Source organism: Podarcis tiliguerta (genome assembly GCF_965153285.1).
Source record: "Podarcis tiliguerta genome assembly, chromosome: 9".
Taxonomy (NCBI): Eukaryota; Metazoa; Chordata; class Lepidosauria; order Squamata; family Lacertidae; genus Podarcis; species Podarcis tiliguerta.
Genome location: NC_139542.1, coordinates 58,964,174 through 58,984,695, shown reverse-complemented (window position 1 = coordinate 58,984,695; position 20,522 = coordinate 58,964,174). Strand labels below are relative to the sequence as shown.

Genomic DNA, 20,522 nt, shown 5'->3' with positions numbered 1-20,522 from the left:
CCAAAGATCATTACCCCCCAGCTCTCTCTCTTCCCCCAACTGCACAATGCATAGGACACGTGACTCATCCAGAATGTAAACGAAATGTGAAAAAATACTCCATGAATTTAAAATGGAAACACTATATGTATGTTTATTTGTATGTCTGGAACACTAGAAAATGTTTAAAACAAACAAAATAAATGTTTTGCGTCCACTCTTTCAGATCTAATAAGGGAAAGAACAATTGGTCTTAACTGAAGAGTAGATTTTTAAGGTGGACGATGAAGACACTGAAACCCTCCCTGCTGTAGTCTGCAGTTGTGCTAATTTCAGACTACCGCCAAGGCTTTATTTAAGGGTTCCCTTTGTTCCTCTGTTTAAGGAGTTACATTATTTATTTTGGGGGCATGTCATCAGCCAGGAGGAGGTAGGCAGGTATGTTCAGATTTCCTTTCTAGGTGTGTACACTGATTATTGCTGCTTGGCGAGACTGAAAAACTAATTTAAGACTGCCTACCACAATTCTATGCTCCTGCCTCCATCACGTGATGAGGGAATTACCCAATCCAGTGGCTTCATCATCCACCGCAATAAATTCTATATACACAGCTCTTGCTTCTAAGCAACTTGATGGATCGGGACATAAATATGAACTGTTATCAGTGAAAATTTGGGGGAAGTCTTACCTAATTCTCTTCTGTTCTGTCAAGTCTCCTTCACTGACCAACATAGCTGATAGTAACCGGAGTGTTGAATTTGCAGATTTTGACTGGTTATTTTTCATACCCAAAAGCCAACGTACTAGAAGTTTAATTGCTTGAACCTATTGGCAGATAAAATCAAGTCATTGATACTTCTAACAGCATTACTAAGTATATTTTAGTTCACTGCCTACAATTTGAGAGCCTCCTCTATTGAAACAGAACGACTGCAAATTGTATTCACATTCCATTTCAGAATAGAAAAAACCTGTGTGAATTTCATGTTAAACAAGGGTCACCAGCCTTTCTGGAGCAGTGGGCCCATTTTTAATTTTGAGAAAATGCCCTGGGTGCCAGTCACAAAATGGCTGCTGTAAGTCAGAACACAACACGGCTGCTACGGCATAAAACAAAATTAGAAAGAGCATGGTCACTGCTACTTCCCTCATCCCACTCGGACAAGCTCATGCTTGCTGTGGGATGTCAGCTATGTCTTCTTGGTTCTGACTCTGGAGGTGACACAATATTTTCCACACACATAGACAATGATCCTGTTGCTGACTAGTAACAGCAGGGAGCCTGAGTATCAGGGGGGAAATACAAGGTGGCTACACCACTCATTTATTCTTTCAGACTCAGCATACACACCTACAGACCACAGGAACACATGCATCTCTGCCAAGCACATCTCCTACTCTCTTTCTCAGACCACAACATACAAACAAACCACACATGCATATATCCCTCCCTCTCACACATACACACCACAAATATCTTAGGCTTATATAAAACCATCCCTTCCTTCCCTCCCTCCCTCCCACATCTCTCCCCCCACCCCCCACAGCCAGGTGCATCTCTCTCAATCACACATGCACAGCATACTTGAGCACCCACACATTCAGAAATGCCCCACCAAGGGTGAAGGAAGCGCTTGCAATTTTTAAAAATCCCTCCCGACCCCATACACAAGGGTCACTAACTTGGTGCCCAATGGCACTGGGTTGGTGATTCTGGGTTGGCACTGGGTTGGCCGACAAAAATCGGACTGGAAAAAAGGAAGATTAATACTTTTGCAACACGCTTCTCACATTTTCTTTCAATTTGCTTTATCATATATTTGAATGTATGTATTCATGTACTGTAGAAACGACTGAAAAAATGTGAACTGGTAATTCCATTTTTAAGACCGTAAAGCCTTCTAGTTTTAGGAGATGGTTATCTAGATTCTAAGCATTTATTCATTTACTTACCTTGTTCCATTTTCATTTACATAACATAAAAGTAACAATAATAAATTTTTAAAAAGCTATTTCATTATAAGGCAAGAAGCAAATATCACATCATTTCATGTGTATTAGCTGAACAGAGAATAAGTAGGCATTTGTAACAAATTAATTCCACACCAACTTCGAAGAGCATTTAATGAAACAACCATTTATCAGCAAATACAGAGCAAAGTACTTGTACAACCAGACATACTGAAACTGAATTTCTTTGAAGGCCGATACATTACAAAGGCCAAGCTATACTGTTTATGTTTATATTGACAAATAGATTTAATACTGTTGTACATTTTTGTGAGAAATTGTTATGCCTTACAGTTAAAGGTAAGAAACTAATGTACCTTTGCTAGAACTTCTGGAGAAACCTCTTCATCTGGGGACCACAATTTCCCATTTTTCTCACCTGTAGACTGCAAAGATTTATGCATGATTGATAGCAATTTTTAAAAATGCACAAAAGAATTTAAAAAAGAATTTTAATATATTTTGCCTTCATCTTGCAAGCTCATATAGCATCCGATATTTACATAACATTCTTCATTCTCACCATAAAGTCATTATATCACTCTGAGCCTTACCCTGTCATTCATCAGGAGATCTTTTACAATGAAATTTGCAACTACGGATTTCATTGGTGATGCAAACTGGTCTGGTGCCAACATGGAAATGTGACCCAAAGAAACTAATGGTGTTATAAGTTGCTCTGGAACATCAGCATTCAAACTTCTACTTAGAGGCTGGAGGAGGAGAGAGAAGAATTATTGAACATTAATGTACTTCCAAAAAAAATAAAAAATAATACTAACTTGTATAGTTCTGTTACAAATATATATCTCAAGTAGACCCAAAATGTAGTACAAGCTCAGTTTCTTACTCAATTTAATATACTGGTATGAACCAATATATTAAAAATCAAATACCTTAAGCACTCTACACCAAGAGAGCAACTTGTTCCCTATATCCCATCTTATTTTCAGAAGCGCTTTATGCTACACCATCTGCAATTGGGTAGAAGAGTTCATATCCAATGAGCTCCTTGGAGGAAGGGTATGAGAAAGACATGGGATATGGTCCAATGTAATACAAGTGGGCATTTGCTCATACCATGGGGCTTCTCCTTCGTCTGCCCCCCCCCCACCTCAAAATCTGCTCTGGAATATTGAGGGAACCTCTGGAACAGATTGGAGGGTGCAGGGGGCTTCAGGGGGAGATTAAAGAAACTGGAAGTACAGTTGCACAAGCAGGCACACATCACTCGAGGTAAGCGAACAGTTTGGGAAGGCTCAATTCACATTCCATTTTGCATCTTATTTTGCCCCTTGGGCATGAGTGTGGAGTTGGAGGTTAATCAGAGCAGTGTGTCATAAATATATATGGCGAGTTCCACTGTGACCTCTCACTGCTCAAGGAAGACACTGTATTTCAGTGAATTGTAGCTTTTCTTGCCCCTTTAAAATGGGTGCAGGGGTCAAACTGGGAGTCATGTTGCAAATGGAGAATTACATGTTAACATACATACCAAGTTGTGTTATGGTTCCTCAGTGCCCAGTATCAAATTATAGGGCTTGATCATCTTTCCTGAATCCTTTGGGAATGGTTATAGCATTGCATGATAACATCTAGAGCTGTGTCCAGAACGTGCACATTAAACTTCATTAAACCAAAGGCTTTGCTTGCTTGGCAAGCAGCTAAGTACAGTGGTACCTCGTAATGTGAACGGGATCCGTTCCAGAGCCCCATTCGCATCCCAAATGGAACGCAAGACGCAACGGTGCATGCGCGGGTCATGTTTTGCCGCTTCCGCGCATGACGTCATTTTGAGTGTCTGCACATGCGCGAGCAGCAAAACCCGGAAGTAACGCACTCAGTTACTTCCGGGTTGCCACGGAGCACAACTCGAACGTGCTCAACCCGAAGCACATTCAACTCGAGGTATGACTGTACACAATTTGTTTACTTCCTGTTAAAACCCCAAAGCTAAACAAAGTGCAGTACTGAAACTGAGTAATGGGTTTGGCATGGTCTTTTCCTACTTTGTCTTCAATACAAAATAGTCAAGTTCATGAGTAAAGGTGTAAGTAGATAAACTGGACTTTCTAGAATTCATAATGTCATACTGGTTTGATATTCAAACAGGAAAACACATCTGAATCAGTTCTAACTGAGTAGAAAGTCTTGCTGGATATGACAAATTCAGGGAGGATACGGCTATTGATGGCTACTAGTCATGAAGGCTATGTTCTGCTTCTGCTGTTGGAGGCAGTATGGTAATATCTATCTATCTATCTATCTATCTATCTATCTATCTATCTATCTACCTACCTACCTACCTACCAGGCTAGAAATCGCAAGTGAGGAGATCACTAGTGCACTCAGATCCTGCTTATGGGCTTCTCACAGGGATCTGATTGATCCCTGTGACAACAGAGTGATGGACTATATGAGCCTAGGGCTGATCCAGCAGGGCTCTTCTTATGTTATAAAGTTCTTTCTATCACCTGGTGTCAAAAGGGCATACTGGTATGAAGAACTTTTCCATTCCATCAAGACACTATAGAGGTGAGGAATAATGGCAGGCTTGAAGTGTTGTTGCAACTTGAATTGTACCTGAAGAACTTACCAAGTGAAACCACCACTTGTCAAGAGATGTTTATCAGCTATCAATTACGTGCCTTTAACTGACTGTATTATATGCAGGTTTATTTAAACAGAAACAAAGTTCAATACTGGTGCGATCAACATTCCTGCTACAGTAACACACCAAAACAAAAATAGTTTCAATACATTGACAAATGTGCCCTTAACTTTCAGTCCTTCAGCCAATCAAACAAAGCATTAGTTAATTTTCTAATACGTCTAATGGAAGTAAAATGTTGCTAACCACTAGTGGACCCTGTCCACTTGTTGAAGTGTTATACAGTATATTCCTTGAAAACCCTGGGTTGTTAGAATAATTTCAAAAGGTCTGATAATTGTGATTCCATCCTTTCATGGCTTTTAAGAAGTCAGACAAACCTACCTCAAAAATCTGTGCAAGCTGAACTTCTTTATTTGAAAATATGGCATGTATACAGTGGACAGCTTGTTTTGCTTGGTGAGGTGTTCCTCTCTTTGCTTTCTGATGCAAAATAGGAATAAGGGTTCTGTACAGAGTTAGCACAAAAAAAAATATTATACCAAAAATAAATTCCTGTAATGTTTGCCGGAAGTCAGTGCAAGATTTTTTTGAAATATTGAGAACCACCATATAAAATTAAATTAAGAGCACACATTCTTAGGTGGAAAGGTAGTTCAAATGTATCGGTCATTGACAACCCCCACCATCTCCCACATGAAACGGGATGCTAGATTAGAAAGATCCAAGCATGGCTCTTTTATGGTCTTAAGACATACATGAGCACCCAAGGTTCACTGTTCTCCCCAGCCTGGCAAAAAATGTAACTACAAATCAAGGCAGTGGATTTCAACCAGTGTGCTTTGACACCCTGGGGTGCCTTGGGCAACAATGACCTCTGTCCCTTTTTCTTTCCCTCCCTCCCTCCTCTGATGCCCTCTCAGCTTGCTTCAAGCCAAAGCCCTGGCTATAAGCTCTGCAGGTAAATGGTACCTCTGGAAGACGATCTCTTTTGGGGCAGGATGGGCAGCTCAGAGACCAGGGGTGGCAGCAGTGGCTGCCCAGAGGACTCCCAAAGAGAGAGGAGGGGAGAGGAGGCTGAGGGAACACTCCACAAGGAGGATGTTCGAAACAGGGTGAGAGGCTGCCATTTCTGCAGGCAAGGGGTGACATAACTGGGGCCCTGAGCCCCACAGGGGTGCCGCAGAAAGAATGCAGTTGGTCAAGGGAGCCGTGGACTCAAAAAGGTTGAAAACCTCTGAATCAAGGGATGCAATAGGCAATGAGGTTATACGTATTTGCACCAGCAAGAAAAAGATTGTCTAATATCAAAAAGCTGAAAGACAAGACAGTACCAAAAGCATTTATGGTATTTGAAGAAATGCACTCACGATCGTATCTGGGGCAGATCAGTTTCTATTTTGTGCCCAGTGTTTCTGAATATCTGAATGGCTGCCTCTGCTACTTTATCATCTTCCATCCTGAGGCACTGCAGGAGAGATTCATACGTCTCTGCAGAGTGGAACGAGGTAGGATGCGTGAAAGACAGAACCTATGGACACATATCAAAACAAATTAGAAAAACATATTCATGAATGAATCCTGAATATCTGGGAGTGGGGCAGGGTATAAATCTAAATATAGATTCATTTCCCTTTGTGCTTGCCTCAAAGGAAGGGGTGGGAAACACTAAGATTATCTTGTGGAAGTCCCAATTCTTGACTTTCAGAGTTTATTATTTTTAATAACTTTTTTTGTATTAGCTTTTCAAATTTTACAAATTCTTTTAAACAACCATCAGAATAAATCTCTCATATCAATTGACTTCCCATCCACACTTCCATGGTGTTCTTTTCTTACCTTATAAAGCTGCTATACTGCTTATATTTTACTCATTATATTTTGTCTAATTTTGTGTTGTGCCACGGCTGCCTTGACACCCATGAGAATTGTTCAGTGCCCCCAGAGCAGACATTTTGTGTCTCAAGACCACAGCACTTTCTCAAAATTTGAACAGTGACCACTCATCCAAAAAAAGGCTGGCAACCCCTGATCTAATCCATCTACAGACAATGCAATTTATTGTGCTAATACCTAGGACAACATACATCTAAAATTCACTGCATTATGCAATGTATAAAGAGATTAAAAGGGATTGTAGCTGGCCCATGCCATAGGTTTCTTCAAGTGAATGTCAGAATTTGAAGAAAGGTTTTAAATGTCAAGAAGCAGCACTGACTCTTCAAAAAAATACTGAAATGGACTGTAGTGTAGTGAATTTAGAAGTATTACTAAACAAGTAATTTTACAGACAGTACCTTGAGAAGTTCAAGCCCTGAACGAATAGCTGTATCGGGGCTTACACCCTCCTCTTCATCATCAGCTGTCCCTTCTATTGATTTATTCATCAGCTTTACTAATGCACTAAGAAAAAAATTGGGGGGGGGGGAGCTTAAATATACACTTACAGCTTACATATTATACACACATTCAATCTACTATTTATGTGTAAAAAGAAAGACTTATCGATGTAACTAAGTCAGTCTAATATTCCAGTTTTCTTCTGAATATTGCTTATTTTCACAATAATCTCAAATATTATTGAAATATTCTTATTTCAATAAAATTTTCAACATACCTTCACCTTTGTTCAATATTCCATTTATTCCAATCTTATTTTTTATTAATTGGTTTAAACTCATTCATAACTACTTTGAAGTGTATAAATCAGATTTTAAAAGAAACTCATATTAGCAACAGTAAAGAGCTGCCTTGCAAAAACACTAAGATGGGACAGCTGTCAGTCAAGCTTACCTGATGGCTTCTGAGTCAATGTGTACAGGGGCAATTCTTTCCAAAAGAAATTTTACCATCTCCAGGAAAGGATTGGTTGGCTGTTTAGGATTAGCAAGTTTCCGTGCAATCTCCCTCTGAATAAAAGAAAATGATTAAGTTATGACAAATCTGCAGTAAATTTGTACAAGCAATACTCCAAATGAGTCAAACAAACAAACAAAAGCCACGCCAGCTCCATAACTCACGGTACATTGCTGAAAATCAAATACTGCTAAACAGAGCTAAATTTCTTCTAGCCTTAATTAAACGTGTGAACTAGGTACAACCATCAAGCATGAATGACTAATTTTTTTGTGGGAGTTTCTCATCCCCCACTAATGGCTGGAAGAAGGGGCAAAAGTTATATTAAAGTATCACCCTTTTTGGACTACCTCTCAGCTTTCAGAACTTGGGAGAGAATGTCAGTGAATCCTCTGCTCCAGTGGTGTGGTGATCATTGACAGGTCAGCCCAAAATAAATTTCCTGTCCACAGCAAGACAACAAGATTTTATCATGGTGGTTGACCCGGTGTGTTACTGAGAAACGAGTGACTGAGCTGGGCAGATCACCTTTATTTTAACTGTGCCACACAGGGGTATGTAGTGAAGCAGCAGCAGGCAGATAAAAATACCGTACATTTCCGTGTATAAGACTAGGTTTTCTTACTTTAAAGTAAGGTTAAAAATATGGGGATGTCTTATACACGGATGCCCATTTTCTAAATTTGGGGTCCCGAAAAGTAGGGGGCGTCTTATACACGGAAAAATACAGTATCTTCTTCTCACCAGAATAGGGGCCTTCTCAGGAGTGGAGGAAAAGCAATGCGCTTGTGCACTTATTTAAACTATAGCTTATTTTAAACAACAGTTTAATATTTTGTGTGAACCAAGCCAGTAAAACTTGCTTGTGGGTAAACATTTACGAGTACCCAGGCATGTGTATATACACTTCCTAAGGATTTTCCATTATCAGGAGCATCCCTGACTTCTTGGCTCATCTTTCTGACCCTTCCTACCATGTCAAAGCCCCATATTTTTATTGTGGTATTCCTGTTCAGAAATGCATAAAAGAAACATAGCCTATCTATACTGGAAACAATAGTAAAAACCTGGTTCTTACCACACAGACATCTGCTTGCTTACAGGAGCAGGTAGGACTGATTAATAGTTCAAGCTGAGAACGAAGCTTCTCATCATCACCAAGAACCTGATTGAACTTTTTCACAAAGTCTTGTGCCTTCCCAGGATCAGGAAGATTTTCTATAGAATTGAAATTCAAAAAGGCAGCTTATAGTAGCAGCTTTAGTTGTACTGAAAAAACAACAACAATTTAATAATACTCATCTACAGATCTTACTTGCTATGGTCATCAGCTTTCCAAACATAGCAGCACTGTTTGCTTCTGACTGAAAAGAGAAGTTCAGAATGAGCATTTATACAGAAAGTTTCGTATACCAGAGTTGCTTCTACTGTTGCAGAATCTCTCTTCTCTCCCCTCACCCCACTTTGGTATATTGGTTCAAGATTACAAACACATGATCATCAAATAAAATAATAAACAAATATTAGCATTTTGATATCCCATAAAAGCCAATTTCCAACAACAAATCAGTCCTAACCTAAAAGCAGGCAGCAGTAGAATTTGATGGAGCAGCATAGTCGCCAACACATCCACAGCCCTACCAGTCACACTGGCCAAGGCTGGCATTCAGAGTGGGCACAAATTGGACTGAATGCTGTCAAGTGGCTACAGTGAAATTGAATTGGGATCCAGTGAGTCCTAGGCCTTCTCAGCCTCTCTCTCTCTCCCGTTTTGGGCTTTCTGTGGACTACCATAGGTAGGAATCATGCCAATGACAGGAATGGGAAGATCTACACCAGAGGAGTGATGCCAGCAAAATAGTTTTGGGCTGTGCAGAAGAACACATTTGATCTATCCCACTGCCCCCAAGCCAGCAGATCAGGAGTTTAGATTGCAGTGTAAATTACCAAAAAGAGATACTTTTGTCTTTTCCTCAAAAAACCCAAAGGAAAATGCTAAATATTATTTAGTAATGTATTATTCTGATTTATTCTATTAATTGTTGGTTCTAGTTTGTTCTTTCAGGAACATTAGAAAATTTTAATGCAAGAAGTCACTGATTATAACGGATCGACAACAAATATTTCTGAGCAAGAGTGGACCCCTTCTTTAAAGTTCCATTAAGATACTGATTACTAAGTTCTGAACTAAGAAAAAGGCAGTATTAGAATTTGAAATTTAAAAAAAGGGAAAAAAATGAAATTAAGTTTAAAACCATCGTTTAATATATTAATTCTAAAATATATGCAGATGTATTACAAAGCATTAAATGTAAAATGAGGCAATTAAGTTATTGTGAAAACCGTACAGTGGGTTGCTTGTGCAAATCTAGTAACTCCCGCACGTGACTCCTAAGCATGTTCTGGCACTTCCACATTTCATTCAGTGCCCTAAGCATAAAAGAAATGACAAATGTGTTAAAATCTGAAAAACTGGCGTGATTCTAAAAATACAACATTGAGTCCCAAGCTGACTGTTCTTCTATCACATTATCTCTTGTTGGCCCAATATCCTGCTCTCAATAACTTCTCCAGCAACCAGTCTGAACATGTATTATGCCTTCCCACCTTTCAGTTGGTTTTTAATCAGTGTGTGCCTGCACATGCAAGCACACACACAAAATTCACTCAGCTCTTTATTCAACTAGTAATTTCAAAATACCATGTCTTAAAATCCAAATACAGAAGCTAACCTTGAATAAAATACAACTATTGACAAGATACTAGCAATGAACATTGGCTCTGTGCATATTATGAACTATGAGGAAAACTGAGGTGATTCAGGGACGGTCCTCACGTTTCTGAGTCGGTTTATGCTGTTAAGAATATATCATGACGTGGAACAGGAACTCCCTAAGCTTTTGTGCATTCTGTGGCCTTGACAGTCCAAAATGTACAACCAAGTATCTTTCCTTCTTTCTGACAAACAAACTCAAGCAGACTGGAGTACTGTCTAAGTAATAAGAGGAAGGGTGGTGGAGGAAAATGGGATAAATCTTCATTTTGTTGGCTAAGAGGACACCCCCCCCCCAAGGTTTATTCTAGGGATTTATGCTATTTTTCTACTACCCTCTTCCCTATGATTTCTACTGTATCTACTCCATATCGGTGAAATTTGCCCTTTTTCTTTGTTCTAAAAATAATAATAAGCAAGCTACAGGAGCTTTCTGTCTATGATCAGGACAGGCTTAATCCACTCTGGAGGACCTGCTATGCTTGCAAATTTCATCCTCTTCTAAGAATAGAAAATAAAGTTAAAGTTGTGTTATGATCCCACATAAGGGGGAGGGGGACAGATTTAATTCTGTCCTGAATAATGAGTTCAATTGCAAAGACGCAGAGAGCACCTGAAACAGATAGGGCTGCTTCCCAAAGCAACAGATATTGCTGCAAATTGAATCTTATGGCCAGTGTACACTCCTAGTAGACACCCAGTTCAGCAAATTGCTTAAACAAGTTTGCTCATCTTAACAGGTCAACTAATACGTAGTATTCTGAATAGTGAGGCATTTTGTTTTTGAATCTCCAACATATTGTGTGTTTAAAGCGACTGCTAAAGCGCACTGAGAACTTCCCTGTGTAGAAGGATACTCACTTAACAGCATTTGGGTCTAAGCTAGCATACAAATAATATAAGCACTTCATCCGCTCTTCTGTTTCCAAGTTATGTGGAACAAGATACTGAGCAAAGATTTTCTCCACCAATAATCTGCAAAGGAAAAGAAGTTGACAGATTTTGTATTTTCCAAAATGCTCATACTTTCAAATTATGAGCACAAGCCTATGTATACCAGGACATCATCCTCTCATTTCCACATTATCTGCTATCTCAAAACAAACAGGTTTGGGTGGATCTCCCTTGGCAGTTCCTCCAAAAACCTCTGTCAAGAGTTGGGGGAGCCTGCTGAATGGGGAGGGGCTGAGGGGGGTTGTGCACCAAAAACTGGGTGGAGTCACTTTCCGTAAGTATGAGCTCATGGAAGGAGCCTCTCCCAGTTTTCAGCAGCCCCTCTCCCCCACCATGATACAGCTCACTCTTTGATAAGACTGAGGCCCTTGCAACCCTCAAGCAAGGATTTTCAGCAGTCTGACTGGTGGAGGAGGGGGAAAGATAGTCACCTTCTGGCAATCCCCTTCTACCAACACTTCTCAGGATCTAAACCAAATAAAATATTGCATCTGCTTGAAAGACTGTAGAATACCCCTTAAAGGTAAAGGTAAAGGGACCCCTGACCATTAAGTCCAGTCATGGTCGACTCTGGGGTTACGGTGCTCATCTCGCTTTATTGGCTGAGGGAGCTGGTGTACAGCTTCCGGGTCATGTGGCCAGCATGACTAAGCCGCTTCTGGCGAACCAGAGCAGCGCCCGGGAACGCCGTTTACCTTCCCGCCGGAGTAGGTACCTATTTACCTACTTGCACTTTGACGTGCTTTTGAACTACTAGGTTGGCAGGAGCAGGGACCAAGCAATGGGAGCTCACCCCGTTGCGGGGATTCAAACAGCCGACCTTCTGATCAGCAAGTCCTAGGCTCTGTGGTTTAACCCATAGCACCACCCACGTCTCTTAGAATACTCCTTACTATTATTAATTATAATATTAATATCAGTAATGGGAATCCTCATTATTAAGGTAAAGGAATTAACTAACCCCTGTAGTTCATCTGGAGAAAACAAATACACTTCTCATCTAATGGCAAATTCAACAGTGAGATGCCCTGAAAACATCTAAAAAAAGGACAAAGTAAAGAAGGCACACACTTTTCCTTTATGAAAATGCAGAATCAGCAGAAATTACCAATAGTCTAAAATTCCATTTTTAAAAAGGAATCTTATGACAATGTATCACAAACATGCATTAGGGAAGAATGCTACTGTATCTAACCTTTGTTACATATCTTTAAGCACCAGGCAAAAATATTCCCAGGCCTTTGGCTATTTAAACAATCTTACGGCCTTTTAAACTTTAGGGGCAGGTAGTGTTTGTGTGTGCTACTATGTTATGTAATTTTGTGTTTTGATATTGTAAACTGCCCTGTGATCCTCAGACGAAGGGCAGTATAGAAATTCAATAAATAACCAACCCCTCCCTGGATTATGTAATTGTTTGTATATAGGCAAAATTAATCTATGCTGCATAGGAATGCCTGCACCAGGGTGTTTCTTGCAGCACGCTAGTATTCTGCAGTTCTCCCTTTGGAAACCATTTAGAACAATTATTTTCTGTTGTTCTATCAAGATCCTGAAGATGGCCATCGGAAGAAAAACATACAACAGATGTGAAACACAATGGGTCATTTCAGACATCAATAATCCCTGCTTGCACAGTTTAATAACTGTGACATGCCTTAATGTCTCAACTGGACGAACTATTTAGCACTAACCAGAGATTATTATCACCAAACTGGTTTTGATTCATGGTTTTGAAGCAACTCATGGTTAGTGATGACCATAGTTTGCTCAATTCAAGTATCCTGGCAAATTACCATCATCTCAAACCATAGGAGGAGTATGTAAGCCTATAGAGTTTACCAATTACCCAAACTATTGTTCAGCAATAGATCCATGCTGGCCAAATTGAGCCATGGGAAATTTTATTTACGTTTCTTTGGAACAGCAGTTATTTTGGAGTACTTTTGCCACCAGTTAAAGGTTTATTTACCCTGGATTTCCCTGATCATTAATAAGGGTCTTGGCTGCTCTTGGTTAATACTTTTGTGATGTTTTTACAGGCACTTTCATTGGATTTGTGCATTGTTTCACATTGTGATGTGATTTGTAATTCACTATATTGAAAGAGAAATAGGTTTAGATAAATAAATTGGATATTGTGCCACTTGAGGAAATGGCTTAACACTGACTTACTTGTCATCAATGCTATTCTGATAATATATGTGCAAAAGTTTATCCTTTATCCAGCTCACTTTCTCTGCTGCATCTTTTCCAGCTTCGGCATGAAGACAGTATTTCTTGTATAGCTGGGCAAGACCCATCATTGCTTCTTTTCTTACTCGCCACTTAAAAGGGAAAAAAAAGAAAGCATTTTTAGGTTTACTGGATTACATACTCTCTTTTTCTTATTTAATGAGTGCCCTTGATCTGTTCAAAGTGGGGTGGTTTGTAATTACCCTTTGGTGAATATTTTGGAACCTTTATTTAAAAAAAAAACATTTTAATTGTTTTTCTTTCATCAGTCCCCCTATTTTTATCCCTGCCCTTGTTATGGATATAATAGTGGCTTCTAAGAGATTCTGGAGTTTTTTACTAGGTGAATGTGTTTCTATTTTCTTACTTTTCCTAATTCTAAACCAAATTTAAACAATGAATTTCTGTTTACTATCAGGTGACACAGCATATAAACTATTGTTTCATAATATCTGGCAAAACAGACTGTGATGCAGGATACTGTTTTTTGTATGTTATATGAGAAATGGGATTTTTGTGACTTTGCTAGATCACTGAAAACCCCCCAATATTTGTGGTTACAGAATCTCATGGATTATATGTTTGTGAAATGTTTTCTACCTCTGATATTATACACCACAACTTGGTAGCTTTAGTTCGAATTTCCCTGTATGTTTTCCAATGACTAGAATGTTTCTGAAATATCTAAAATGTAACTTACTATGGAAGAACCATCATTATGGTTTTTCCTCTTTTTCATAGCTTACAGGACCATAGAAATCCAGAAACATTTTACTTTTCCCAAAACAATAGCCAGACAAGAACACTATCCACAAAAGTAGCCCTGTTCAGTTTGATTACTTTGAAGAAAGCAGACAGGACTAGTACAATCTTTTGTCTAAAATGTCATTGTAAGTTTCTAAATAATGAAATACTGAGAACAGAAACTGACATTTGACACCTTAAATGTCACAACAGGTCAGCAATCACTTTTACAGTGGTGCCCCACAAGACGAATGCCTCGCAAGACGGAAAACCCGCTAGACGAAAGGGTTTTCCGTTTTTCAATGCGCTTCGCAGGACGAATTTCTCTATGGGCTTGCTTTGCAAGACGAAAATGTCTTGCGATTCTTTTTCGCTCCCCACCCCCTTTTTCTAAGGCACTAAGCTGCTAATAGCCTTTTAGCAGCTAATCCGCTAATCCCTTAAACCTTTAATAGCCGCTAATAGCCGCTAAACCGCTAATAGCACTAATCGGGTTGCTTCGCAAGACGAAAAAACCGCTAGACGAAGAGACTCGCGGAACGGATTCTTTTCGTCTTGCGAGGCACCACTGTACTTTGAAAAATGTCAATGTGGTGATAGTGAGAACAAGTCCTGATGTGATGCAGATAATATAGCATTTAGACAGGACATGTTGCTGTTACACTTTTTCAGCATGCAGGATCACAGTCTCAGCCTGGAGTAAAAAGGGATTCTGAAAGTTGAATGAGCATTTCAGTAACTGGTTTTTGTCTGTGGTTGTGATGTGACGTGCAATGAAAAAAACTTAAAATATCCATACAACTTTGAAGCATGAAACTGCTAAATTTTCACATTTTATTCTGTTATAGGATTTCTGCTTCCACATGAGAATTCCCTTCACCCCCTGTAGTGACTGGTACAGGCCCAACACCTGCTCTGGAGGTTCCCCTGATCCTCTAGCATAGATTCTGGGGGAATACAAGGGCCTTCAGAGGAGAGGAAGGGGAGGTCCTATTGCACAAGCAGAAATCCACTCATGTGACACTGGTTGTCGCCCTATGAGTTTTAACATTATAGCATTCCTTTCATCTTACCCTCTTGTCCAGTGTTCTCTCTCTGACAAAGCCAAGTAACTGGTCATTGACTAAAGAGAGGTCCCTCTTGCCAGCCGTTATTATTGTAACAATGACATCATGTCGAATGGCTTCTTCTGGATCATGTGACCTAACCTTTAAATACTCTAATACAAAAAGAAAACATTGTCAGTTTTATGCTTCTGGCTTGGCTGCAATCAAAGAACAACCAATTAGGAATACTAAATACCCATCCTTAGCCTACAATTGTAAACACATGCGTTTAGGGAGAGATTAATATTATGACTTCAATTAGGAAAGCAACTGAACAGAGGAAAGTCACAGATTCCACTTAATGAAAGGCGTGCTGTATTAAACTAAAAATTGCAAGAATATTAGAAATGATAAGCTACTCCATTTTGTATGTTGAGTCATGCAAAATATCAGAACCACCACACCAGCTCCAATTCTATTTGAAAATTTGCCTTGAACAATCCTTCTAATCCTTCAACTGATTAAAAGAATAATCAAGTCAAACATTTATATATATTATAATTATGTTAGTATTTGTCATGCCACCATGTTATGTACATGAGCTATTATCTTCATGCTCTTCTGTCTAATGAATCTAATCTAGGAGATAAGAGATCTTACCAGTGAGGTCTTTTGCTAAATCTGGATGGTTCATTAAACAATGGCTTGCAAATTTCACGCTTTCTAATCTCACAGGAACATGGATATCATTAAATCTGGAGAAGGGGAAATTAATTTACAATTATAATAGACAAATAAACTTAGTATGTTTTCATAAACTCCATCATTTCAGAGTGCAAAACATTATGACACACGATAAGGCAAAGCAAACTCAAAACAAGTAGGACAAAAAAGTACGGTAATCCTTTGAATAAAAATGCAATAAAATGCATACAAGGCTACATCGAAACAGCTAAGTTTATTGTCATTCGCCTGACCCCCTAGGGGAGAGCAGAACCTAACTAACTAGTTTACATAGTAGTACTGAAGAACCTCTGCCCATTTTTCTCAAACCACACCCATCCACCCTCACAGCTAATTTCCTATGTATGCCAGATGTGGCTGCAAAGAAGCAATCAGGAAGTTAAAGTATGCTCCTGATTGTTCCTTGGCAAGCATTGCCAAGCTTGCTACTGTTATTGATCAGGTTAAGTTTTCCATTTGCACGTGCAGTTTAAACCCAATGGTCTTCAAAGGGATTTGCATGTTGGTGCACCTCACCTTTAAAAGTTGGTCTGTAGTCACCTGTGCTATATATAACTATCAAAAACATAAATGCTACTACTTGTATTTAGTGTACATAGTTATTCCAAGGAAACTGTATACTGTAACAGCATATAAAGGCAGCAGGGACTACAGTGGTACCTTGGTTTAAGAACAGCCCTGTTTACGAACGATTCGGTTTACGAAGTCCGTAAAACCGGAAGTAATGTTCCAGTTTGCAAACTTTACCTCGGTCTAAGAACAGAATCCAAACGGTGGAAGGGCACCGGCAGCAGAAGGCCTCATTAGGGAAAGCGCGCCTCAGTTTAAGAATGGTTTCGGTTTAAGAATGGAGTTCCAGAATGGATTAAGTTCATAAACCGAGGTACCACTGTATACTATTAGGCAAGACCTAAACTGAGCTTTGCTTCAAGATGTGAACTCCAGTCCTATCTGAAAATAGAAGTAGGTCTAACAATATGTAGCAGATAGCCATGACCATATGAAAATCATTACAGATTTTTTTTTTTGAGAGATGAATGGTAGGAAGAGAGCTGCTTTGAGACCAGAACAATTAAAAACACGTTTGTATGTTTTCTCACCGGCCAAGAAAGCACTGCCAAAGCGGACGGTTCTGCGTTGCGAGGTCAGAATCCTTAGAACCAAATAGCTTAGCTAAAAGGCGAACAACAGCTAAACGTTCCTCTCCATCGTTGCTCTACAGTTTGAAGACAACAAAAAACAGAATTGGAATTAAATACTATCAAAACAAAACAAATATACAAAAATCAAAGTCATGTTATTCAACTATTGGATTCTTGCCTTTTGAAAAACCAACACAATACCAACAAGTATTTCAGCTCACAGACTCCTATGAAGAGCTCTTTCTCTGTATTATGCAACGCCATCTTAAAGCCACAGAGCATGCGAAGCCACTGTTTCAGAAACATGAGCCCAAAGCACCACTAAACAGATGGATCTAGTTGCTTGGTTTTTTGGAACCTAAACTGTTGTCACAGCCTCATGCTGGGGACCTCCACATATGTAAATATTAAATAACTAATTTCACTTACCTTCAGTTTGAACTCCAGCTGTGGCATGACGGACAGCAATAAATTAGGATCAACAGCAAAAAGCTCCTGAATTAGATCAAATATATGCTCTGACAAGTCACTTACAGAAGACTTTCCTAGTACCAGGACCTGGTTAAAAAACTAGGAAAAAAAGATATTATTAATAAGGTGCTTTTTTTAAAAAAAAAAAAGTTTATGAATAGAGATCTACAAATTTTGGCTGGTTTTTGGAGGTAAGTATTTGTGCTTGCCACCAATCTTGTTTGTCCCACAAACTGAAGGAAGGGCAGGCAAAGCCCGATGTCTGACATCAAGCAGAGCTTCAGGGGGACTCTGTAACAGTGAAACATGCCTCCAAAGCACATCACAAGGTGAGCTTCCACCTTCTTGTACTATGGCAGGCTACAGCATAGGGGGGCACGTTCAAGGACAACAAAAGCCACTGAGATTGCCTTCCCAGAGCTGCAGGAAGGAACCGGAGTAGGTTGCAACAAATCCTACTTAAATGCATTAATTTAGGGCATAACTGCTTTGCAGATTCCAGTGTTTAAAACCAGCTTTCAACTGAAAGCTCAGACTTTTATAGAATTCACTATCAGCATAAGCAGTGTTCCAGCAAGAGACATTCACATAATTCTATGCCCACATGGACATGACTCATTCTCTGTCTGTGCTTCATCAATATTATTTGCTGAGTGTCTTCTAATCAGGAACTTGCCTGTCAGTCTGTGGAAAGTAGCAATTGCCTACAAGCAACCAGGCAAAGCCCCATGTCAAATTCTCTGTCTCCTACCAGGAGAAAAAAGTCCAATGTTCAGCCACCACAATGCTGCCCTATTTCCCCCAATATGCAAATACAGCATATCAATACTAGCAACAGCACCACAATTCCATATGCTATATATCTGTCAACAACATGATTGTTGGATTTGTCTTCTCTGACTGAAATAAGGAGAGGGAGAACAGCATTTGCACTGAGAGCAGCAGAGCCACATTATCCACTGCGATTCCATAGCTGGGTAGACACAGAAAAGGACTGTGGCTGCTGTCCTAACTCAGAGAGAAAAGGGGAAAGGAAAATTCCTATTCTGATGGTTTAAATTGATTCAATCAAACAAAACAGTGATATATCAAAGCAGTTAAGAGGGTAGCAGTTAATGGTATGTTGATGCATTTATTACTTACATTGGCAATGCATGGCTCAATGGTCTGGACCGTCCTTTTCAACAGGACTTTTGAAAGATCAAATGCCTGTTTATTAAGGTTCTAGAATACAGAGGGAAAAAATTAAGAGGAAAAAATCCAGGTATTTGTTAGTGAGCAGCATAAAATAGTACTATTCATTCTACAGAAATGGATCAGTTTGAGCAGAAAATAAACCAACGGTTCTAAAAACTCCCTCTTATACAAATGTCTTATACATTATACATATACTTCTAATTAGCTAAAATATGTCACTTAAAGTTTTATATAGCAACTTATCTTTAAAGCAAAACATTTTAAATGTGAAAGAAACTATATAATGAGCATATAGCTCATAATATTAACCTTATTAAGGTTAATATTTGTCTTGATGCCAAAATAAAAAATACATAAATGACTGGTGTAAGGGAGAACAGATATATATATATATCCCATATAAAGCAAGAAAGGGGTTCTGTTGGTACAAATTCTTTCTCCCAGAATGGAGTGATCCTCACATTCACATACGCCTTCACTTCCCCCGCCCCACTGTTTTTTTTATATACTCAAAATAGTCTTAAATCCATTATCTGCACTTTCAATTAGAGAGCAATATGACACATTTTCTAATTCACATCTTTGAGTTGAAGCAATTGTTTTATCTAGTCTGGCAACCCTATTGGTTCACAAGTTGTCAACTGCACACACCCAAGATTAAAACATGGCAAATTTCTAGGACAGCTGTTTCCAAGCCACCCACTAGATGTTGTGAACTACATCTCCCACCATCCCAGTTTAACTGGGCACGATAGGAAGGTGATGGGAATTGCAGTCCAAACCATCCGGAGGGCACTAGGTTGGAGAAAACTGCCTTCTTCTCTACCTAGCTTCCCATTTAATGACTTCCCCGGTTCTGTTCCCATGGAGCCAAGCACTACCCAGCACCTAACCTAAACTGAATCTTGAACAGATTTGTTGGGTCCCAGGAGAGATGTTGTATGCAGCCTACAGGAAGAAAAGCAGAGGGCAGACATACCTTGGGCTTCTCCAAATCAGCACAGTATAATTGCTCAGCCCCAGCATCTCTCCTATGAATCAACTGAGTACCTCTACATCCGGAATTGAGGAAGCAGCACCAAGGTATATGCACAGAGGGAACAAGGAAAGACAAAGGAGGGAGGGAACAAGCAACTTTTGCAGTTCTCTGGACAAAACATCGAAATGGACACAGAAGTAAAGCTATGCTACTGAAGCACGAGTGGGGAGAGGGTTGTTGTTGTTTTTTACTTTGCAAACCTTGTGGGCAGGGATGAGGTTGATAAGAATTGAGTCCAATAGTTCTTGAGTAACTCCATCTCCTTCCATGATGATAGAACTCATCAAATCTAGCATGTGCATTTGTACTTTCTGGTTGTGGCTATTGCTAAATATAACATCAAAATTAGAATACATTGATTTAGCAGTACCAATATAACCAACTAATAACAGATCCTTGTTACTAAATGACACAATTAAATCTCACATCCTTTAACATATATCTGTTAATAAAAGCAATTAGGTCATTGTAACTGACATTTTCCTCCTAAGCTGAGTCACAATCGGTCACATGATGACCTCTCCCTGACCAATATACCATGCGGGGAAGTATCTTGGATGGAGGTTACACCACACTAATCATTCCTCTGTTTATTCCCTCAAATCACACTGCCTCAATACAGCTTTGCATACTTTAACAGTCTTGTCTCCTTTAAGGGCAACATTAATTCTAAATCTTATTTTTATAATGAAGTGAGGAGGGTATCTGTTACAAGAGTTC

General features: G+C 39.3%; 1 protein-coding gene across 1 annotated transcript in view; it reads right to left on the bottom strand.

The window, feature by feature from the left end:
• Positions 1-20,522, bottom strand: part of PDS5A (PDS5 cohesin associated factor A) — a 52,599-nt gene that overhangs the window by 14,481 nt on the left and 17,596 nt on the right. Inside the window, 18 exon segments of the mRNA XM_083457986.1 lie at positions 669-805; positions 2,308-2,376; positions 2,545-2,703; positions 4,986-5,109; positions 5,972-6,132; positions 6,899-7,004; positions 7,395-7,510; positions 8,536-8,675; positions 8,773-8,821; positions 9,806-9,887; positions 11,092-11,205; positions 13,360-13,511; positions 15,237-15,382; positions 15,870-15,964; positions 17,054-17,169; positions 17,525-17,665; positions 18,710-18,790; positions 20,003-20,129. Of these exon segments, the coding sequence (XP_083314112.1) occupies positions 669-805; positions 2,308-2,376; positions 2,545-2,703; positions 4,986-5,109; positions 5,972-6,132; positions 6,899-7,004; positions 7,395-7,510; positions 8,536-8,675; positions 8,773-8,821; positions 9,806-9,887; positions 11,092-11,205; positions 13,360-13,511; positions 15,237-15,382; positions 15,870-15,964; positions 17,054-17,169; positions 17,525-17,665; positions 18,710-18,790; positions 20,003-20,129 (2,115 nt within the window).